Consider the following 8,515-nt stretch of genomic DNA (forward strand, 5'->3'; position numbering starts at 1 on the left):
CAACTACTAATTTGTACTACTTTAACCCTTCACCCCTTTCTTCCTTGCCCCCCACCCCCAACCACCCTCTACTCTAGCTGTCATCAGATTGTCCTCTGTATTTGTGAGTCTGTTTTTGATTACTTTTGTTCTTTTTGTTCCTTACATTCTGCATATAAATGAAATCATATAGTATTTATCATTCTCTGTCTGACTTATTTCACTCAGCATAGTAACCTCCAGGTCCCTTTGCATTGTTGCGAATGGTAGTACTTCACTTTTTTAATGGTGGAGTAATATTTTGTTGTATATATGAACCATAACTTCTTTATCCAGTTGTCTGTTGATGGGCATTTAGGTTGCTTCCATATCTTGGATATTGTAAATTGTGCTGCTATGAACAAAGGGTTAATAGATCTTTATGAATTATTGTCTTTAGATAAATACCCCGAAGTGCAATTGCTGCGTCAAAAGCTACATCCATTTTTAAATTTTTGAGAAACCTCCAAACTGTTTTCCATAGCAGCTGTACCAATTTGTAATTCTACCCACAGTGTATGAAAGTTCCTTTTTCTCTACATCCTCGTCAACACTTGTTTTTTGATTTATTGATGATAGCCATTCTGACAGGTGTGAAGTGATACCTCATTGTGGTTTTAATTTGCATTTCTCTGATGTTTATTGATGTTGAGCATCTTTTCTTAGATTTATTGGCCATCTGTATTTCCTCTTTGGAGTATTATCTGTTCAAGTCTTCTGCCCATTTTTTTTTTTGGATTGTTTGTTTTGTTGTTGTTGAGTTGTGTGAGTTCTTTATATATTTTGGATATTAACCCCTTATCAGATGTATCAAAAGCAAGTGTCTTCTCCCATTCAGTCATCGTCTTTTTGTTTTGTCGATGATTTCCTTTGCTGTACAAAACCTTTTTGGTTTGATGTAGTCCCATTTTGTTTTTCCTTTTGTTTTCCTTGCCCAAGGAGATATGTCTGAAAATAAATTACTCGTAGCAATATCACAGAGATTCCTGCCTATGTTTTCTTTAGAAAGTTTTATGGTTTCAGGACTTATATTTAAATCTTTAATCCATTTTAAGTCTATTCTTATATATGGTGTAAAAAGATGATCTAGTTTCTTTTCTTTTCTTTTTTTGTATCTGTCCAGTTTTCCTAACACCATTTATTGAAGAGATTGTTTTTACTCCATTGTATATTCTTGCCTCCTTTGTCATAGATTAAATGAGCATATAGGAGTGGGTTTATTTCTGGGCTCTCTATTTGGTTCCATTGTTCAATGTATCTGTTTTTATGTCAGTACCATGCTGTTTTGATTATTGTAGGCTTATAGTATAGTTTGATATCAGGTCATGTGATACCTCCAACTTTGTTCTTTCTCAAGACTGCTGTGGCTATTCAGGGTCTTTCATAGTTCCATATAAATTTTAGAATTATCTGTTCTAGTTCTCTGAAAAATGTCATTGGTATTTTGATAGGGATTGCACTGAATCTATAGATTTCTTTGGGTAATATGGCCATTTTAATGATGTTGATTCTTCCTACCCATGAGCATGGTATATGCTTTCACTTATTTGTATCTTCTTCAATTTATTTTTGTAATGACATAATTTTCTGAGAACAAAAATCTTTTACCTCCTTGGTTAATTTGATTCCCAGGTATTTTATTGGTTTGATGCATTGCAAATAGGATAGTTTTCTTAATTTCTTTTCTGAAAATTCTTCATTAGTGTATAAAAATGCCACTGACTTCTGAATATTAATTTTGTATCCTGCTATTTTACTGAATTCATTGATCAGTTCTAAGAGGTTTTTGATGGAATCATTAGGGTTTTCTATATATAGTATCATGTCATCAGCAAATAATGAGAGTTTTTACTTCTTTCTTTCTAATTCGGATACCTTTTATTTCTTTTCTTGTCTTATTGCTGTGGCTAAGACTTTGAATACAATGTTGAAAAGGAGTGGCAAAAGTGGGTATCCTTATCTTGTCCTTGATCTTAAGGAAAACGCTTTTAGCCTTTCCCCATTGAGTATGATATTAGCCGTAGGTTTGTCATATATTCTGCCTATTTTTCTTAGCCTGGTAATCTCAAGATAAAGAAAGTATTCTTTATCTTTCTTTCTTAACACATTTTATTATCTAATACTTGAAAGATATATTATGTAAATTATAAAGTGTAACAAGAAAATGAATGCCCAAGAACCCTTTTCTCTACTTTAAAATTAGAAGATTATTGATACTATTACTTCTCTCTGTATATTCCTTCTCTGTTTTATCTCCATAATCTCCATTAAAGATAAGTGTATCTTGAATTCTTTGTGATTCTCTTGCTTTTTTTTGTTTTATCAATTTGTATGTGAAAATTTATTTTAAAAATATATCATTTATATGTAATATTCTGTGACTAGATTTTTTTAAATCAACATTGTTTTTTAAGACTCATCCACATTCTCGGTCGTAACTGTATTTTCTTTATGTTTACTGCTATATATTATTGCTTAATTACCTAATTTATTGATTTTCCTACTCATGATCTGTGGACAAAAATCCCTGCCCTCATAGTACTTACATTCTACTTACATTTCACATTTCTTCTGTGAAATTTCTATTTATGCCCTTTTACTCTTTCTTTGGTCATTGTTTTGGTGGTTGTTTCTTTGTGTTGTTTTTATTGTTAATTTATGGATTTTTTAAATCATATATCTGGGTACTAACCCTTTGTCTCTTATATAATAATGAATCTATCAGTGCATGGTATCCATCCATCTCTATTTATTTAGATTGTCTTTAACATCTTTTAATAAAGTTATATAGTTTCTCCAGAATAGTTTTGCACAGCTTTAATTTGATTTATCCCTAGGTACTTTATTTTGTTGTTGTTGCATTTGTAAATTGATCTTTTTGTTAATTATATTTTCTGTCTGAGGCTGGTATATGGAAATCGTATTTAATTTCTTTATGTTATTTTAATATCTAGCCACTGTACATAGACAATAATCTGTGAATGATGTCAGTTTTTTCTTAATTTTTATTCTCCATATCTTTTATTTATTTATTTTAATTACTTCACTGGCTGAGACACTCAATACAGTGTTGATTAGAAGTAGTAAAAGTGGATATGTTTATCATGTTCCTGATTTTAAAAAAAGTGTTCTAATGTCAGTATTGAGAATGATGAATTTAGTGTTTTTGTTGAATATCTAATTTTTATTTCCAAGCAAAAGTTAACACTTCAGCATTTTGGTACAGGCTTTTCCTCCATTCATGTAATGTGTGTGCTTATAATTATATATTATGTTACGTTATACTATATATTTCTACATATAACATATATAACAACTTTGTATTTCTATAATAATGCAACCTTTTATTTTTACTTTTTAACTCAGCTTTATTGAAATATAATAGACAATTAGTTGATCGTATTTACATTGTTCAGTTCAAAAAGTTTTTTTCAATTGTAGTTGTCATACAATAATATACCAGTTTCAGATGTGCAGCATAGTGATCAGAAATCCACATAGCTCTCAAAGCGATCATCCCACTAAATCTAGTACCCTTCTTCCCCCTTACATATTTATTACAACTTATAACCATCTTCCCCATGCTACACTCTACATCTCCATGTCTATTCTGCAACTATCCATTTGTACCTCTTAATCCCTTTGCTTTTTTTCACCATCCTCCTCAATCCTCCTCCCATCTAGTAGTCCTCAAAAGATTCTCTGTATCTATGAGTTTATTTCTACTTTTGATGTTGTCGTTGTTGATTTTGTTTTTTTAGATTCCACATGTACGTGAAATCATGTGATATTTGTCTTTCTCTATCCGACCCATTTCATTCAGCACAATACCTCTAGGTCCATCAAGGCAATATTTTTTCCATCCCCTTCCTTTTAGTCTGTGTGTGTCTTTTAATGTGAAGTGAGTCTCTTGTAGACAGCATATGTAGGGGTCTTGTTTTCTTATCCATTCGGCCACTCTAACTTTTGGTTGGAACACTTAATTCTTTTCCATTTGAGGTACTTATTGATAGGAATGTAGTTATTACCATTCTTTATTCATGTTTTTGATACATGTTTTTTCTTCTTAAAAAGAAGTCCCTCTAACATTTCCTGTAATACTGGCTTGGTGCTGATAAATTCCTTTAGCTTATTTTTGTCTGGGTAGCTCTTGATCTGTCCTTCGACTCTAAATGATAGCTTTGCTGGATTAAGTATTCTTGGCTGTAGATCCTGGGTTTTCATCATGTCGAATATTTTGTGCCAAGCCCTTCTGTTCTGCATAGTTTCTTTTGAGAAATTAGCAGCTAGTCTTATGGGTGTTCCCTTGTAGGTAACTATCTGCTTCTCTCTTGCTGTTTTTAAGATTCTCTCTTTGTATTTATTTAACCTTTGGCATTTTAATTATGATGTGTCTTGGTGTGGGCCTCTTTGAGTTCATTTTTTTGCGGTGGACTCTCTGAGCTTCCTAGGGTTGTATGTCTATTTTCTTCACCAGGTGAGGGAAGTTTTTCATCATTATTTCTTCAAATAGCTCTTCAGCATCTTTTTTAACTTCAGTTACCCCTATGACATGGATATTTTTATATTTAATAGTGTCCCATAGGATCCTTAAATTATTATTGTAGTCTTGGCTTCTTTTTTCTTGCCATTCTGATTGAGTGTTCTTGGCTTCCCCATCCCCTATATCGATGGTTCAATCCTCTTCTTTATCCACTCTGTTTATTCCCTCTAATATATTCTTCATCTCAAATCATGTATTCTTCATTTCTGATTGGTTCCCTTTTATTATTTCCATTTTCATTTTTATGTTTTTTTCTCTTTGTTAAAGTTCTTACTGAGTTCATCTACTCTTTTCCTAAGTTCATTGAGCATCTTTATAACCAGTGTTTTGAACTCTGCACCTGTTAGAATGCTTGACTCCATTATTCCTGGATCTCTGTCCTGTTCTCTCATATGATTTCTGCTTCTTTGTCTTCCCATTTTGGCTGCCTTTCTGTGTCTGTTTCTAGGTACTAAACAAAGCTCCTAACACTCCCAGTCTTATTAGTGTGGCTTTGTGAAGTAGGTGTCCAGTGGCACAGTGCTGAGAGGGGTTCAGCTGCAGGCCAAGTTTAGCCCCAGCTTATGCCCTCCAGAGCCACCTGTTAAGATTCACCAAGCAATCCACAGATGCTGTGCTTACAGTTGACTCAAGAAACCACACCAGAAACCAAGGCCAGCTGCCACCAGTGTGAATCTTGGCGCTGCTCAGCAGGGAGCACCTGACTCGCTGAGGACACACCTAGATGTGGGTTGGGTGGGGCCGTGAGTTGGGGGAGGTGGAGTTTCAGGGAATTCTCTAGGCAGAGCAACCTCTGTTATCCAGTTTGATGATGTCTCAGCTATGGCACAGCTGCATCCATGTGCTGGGAGGGTGGGGAGGGCTCAACAGAGGAACAATGGATACCGCTGGCACTTCTGCCTGGGAGAAAGCCTTGCTCCAGCCCTCACTCCAACAACTCAGTGTCCCCCTGTAAGTTCTCAGTGCTCCCCTGAGCAGCCGACCTGTAGCTAGTGCTCAGAGCAAGCAGGTCCATCACTGTGAAAGTCCGCTCATGGACATGGCCCCTTTATGAGGTGTCTGCAGCTGTTGGCTGCTGCTGCTGCAGCCTCTGTCCCCCTCAGCCCCTGGTAATGGGCAGTCTCATGTCTTTGCCCCCTCCTACCTTCTACCATTGCAGGTTGGTTAATTATTTCTCTCCCTAGTTGTAGTGCTTCTGTTCATCTAGATCCCAGGTGACTTTCTTTGCTATCTGCTCCATGTTTCTGTCACAACTTTGATTTGGTCGCAAGAGGGATTAACAAAGCCTCTATCATCTATGCCATTTTTCCCCCTTCGCAACAATTTTAATTATCATAGTTTTGTTATATACTTTAATATCATTTACCCCCTCTTCCTTTTTACTCTTATTATTTTCCTGCATATTTCTACATTTTTATTTGTACAGACGAACTTCAGAATCATTTTGTTAGATTCTCTCCCCCTCCAAATCTAATTGGGATTTTGATTCAGTTCATTAAATTCATTAAATAATTTCAAGTGTATGTGTATGGAAGTCAAATGAATGACTCATTATTATTTATATTTTCACCATCAGGAATATATCCCTACTGTCTCTATTCTATGCAATCCAGGAATGAGAGCACGCCACTGGAAGCAGATATCAGAAATTTTAGGCTATGACTTGACTCCAGACTCTGGAACTACGCTGAGAAAAGTTTTAAAATTAAACCTTACACCATACTTGGAAAAATTTGAAGTGATAAGTGCGGGCGCAAGCAAGGTAAATGTGAAGATCTACTGAAATATATTATTTGATAAGTTTGTTAATCAAGTAATAGTTCAATTGTGGTTGAATGTATAGTACTGGACAGCAGTGGGTGGAGATGGGGGAAACTGATAGAAGATCTCTCTTTTTTTCCCCCCACAAAGCGTGTGCTTCTATACTGCTTCCTTGTCCTGAATCCAGACTAGAAATGGCTCCTTTGACCTCTTCTTAATTTTACCACATTCTGATATGCATATATGTTATGCTAGTCTTGATATACAATTTTTCCATTAAGAATACTGGATGGATGTGTGTGTGGCATATGATGTGTATGTGTTCTAATAGAGTAAGTATAGCCTTCTAGTGTTCTTGAGATACACAGAAAGTATCTTCATACTATAGACTGGAGAAAGGCCACTTCAGGAAAAGTCCAGCAGGTACTTTATTCTGTTGGTTATTTTAATACTGACAGCATTAGTTTTCATAGCAGGTGAATTTTTAAAAACTACATTGTCATTCTCCTTAGGAATTTTTAAATTGCTTAAAAACTTTTCTAACTCAAAGACAATTGCACTGTTGCCACAGATTATAAGACTGTGTAATGCATCATATGCTTACTGAATTCACTAGGGAAAGTCAAATTAGTAAATAAGATTTTTACTTCTCCATCCCATTTTTTCTTCTTTTCTCCTTTTTAGGAATTTTCGTTAGAGAAAGCCATGCATACAATGATAGAAACTTGGGATGATATTGCTTTTCACATAAGTCTATATCGTGAAACTGGAGTCTATATTCTTTCTTCAGTAGATGAGATTCAGGCTCTCCTTGATGATCAAATTATAAAAACTCAGACAATGAGAGGCTCACCTTTCATTAAACCATTTGAAAAAGAGATCAAGGTATGTTAAATATGATAGCTCATGGTCATCTGTAAAAATTTTAGTCTTATTACATATATGCTCTTGTGGAAATAAGTCAGTTTGTTGGATAGCTTTGGAGAAATACAGGTAATAGCCCCTAGATTGATAACCACTGGTTGAGAGCGGGATATTAAAAAATTAATGTGCAGCTACATAGAATAGTTCTGAGACATTAATAATTTTAAAAAGAACAAATTATGTTTTAATTTAAAAATATCTCTGATGATAGTGATAGAGTTGGAAGGAAAACAATTGGTATTATTTAACTTTAGACAGTCCAGACCCTGTTTTATGCTATATTCTTCTAACTTGTTGCGAAGTTCTGTATACCATGCTTTAATTATATTTGTGAACAACAAGCTTGAGGGTCTTTTAGAATAATTAATGAATTATTTTCCACTTGAGGAAAAACATGATATTTGATACTATGAGATTACTTGATACCCTTATAGTTGATGTGAGTAAATACAGAAAGCAAACAAATTATAATAACTAATACTTTCATAGGTAGTATCAAAATTCTAACTAGGGACTACATATAATGGGGAAAAGACAAAAAACAAATAGATTTTTCACCTTATATTTTTGATTTCTAACTATGTGCTAGACACTGCTCCAGGGACTTTACATTTACTAATCCATTTAATTTTTAGGCCATCAAGGTAGGCACTTTTATTATCTGTGTTCATAAATAAGAAAACCAAGGCATAAAAGGATAAGTATTTTGCCCAAGTTCGTCTAGCTAGTAAATGACAGAGCTGGAATTCAAATCAAGGTAGTCTGCTTTCAATTTAAGTATAAATGGTATTTTCATGAAATACCTTGGCTCTCAGTATTTGGGGAATTGTGTTCTTCCAACGGACATAATGCTGCACATTTTCTTATGAATCAGGCAGACCTAGACTTTCCTGATAGATATTATGTCTTTTGAAGAAACTTCTTGTCTAAGAAAGGAGAATTTATAAGTTAAATTTAAATGCTCACTTAGACCTTTATAAACAATAAAAATATGGGGCCAGATCTCTTGCCATTAGGACCTTAGGCCACATATTTAGGAACTGAAGAGAAATTATGAGTGACTTCAGATAATGAAATATCTTGTCAATTATAGGAGATCTGCGAGAGTAAGGAGACTCCCCCCGCCCCAGTTTTTGATTGTTTTCCCAATTGTGTTGATGTAGAGCAAGGTTTCTCAGCTTGGCACCAAAAGACATTTTGGGCTGAATGATTCTTTGTGTGGTACTGTCTTGTACATTGTAGGAAGTTTAACAACATCCATGGCTCCTA

At 34.6% G+C, this 8,515-nt stretch overlaps 1 protein-coding gene across 1 annotated transcript in view; it reads left to right on the top strand.

The window, feature by feature from the left end:
• DNAH12 (dynein axonemal heavy chain 12) overlaps positions 1-8,515 on the top strand; it is a 228,350-nt gene that overhangs the window by 73,594 nt on the left and 146,241 nt on the right. The window contains exons 19-20 of the mRNA XM_023537644.1: positions 6,138-6,323; positions 7,007-7,207. Of these exons, the coding sequence (XP_023393412.1) occupies positions 6,138-6,323; positions 7,007-7,207 (387 nt within the window). The remainder of the gene's footprint in view (positions 1-6,137; positions 6,324-7,006; positions 7,208-8,515) is intronic.

The sequence above is a fragment of the Pteropus vampyrus genome, unplaced genomic scaffold (genome assembly GCF_000151845.1).
Source record: "Pteropus vampyrus isolate Shadow unplaced genomic scaffold, Pvam_2.0 Scaffold195, whole genome shotgun sequence".
NCBI lineage: Eukaryota > Metazoa > Chordata > Mammalia > Chiroptera > Pteropodidae > Pteropus > Pteropus vampyrus.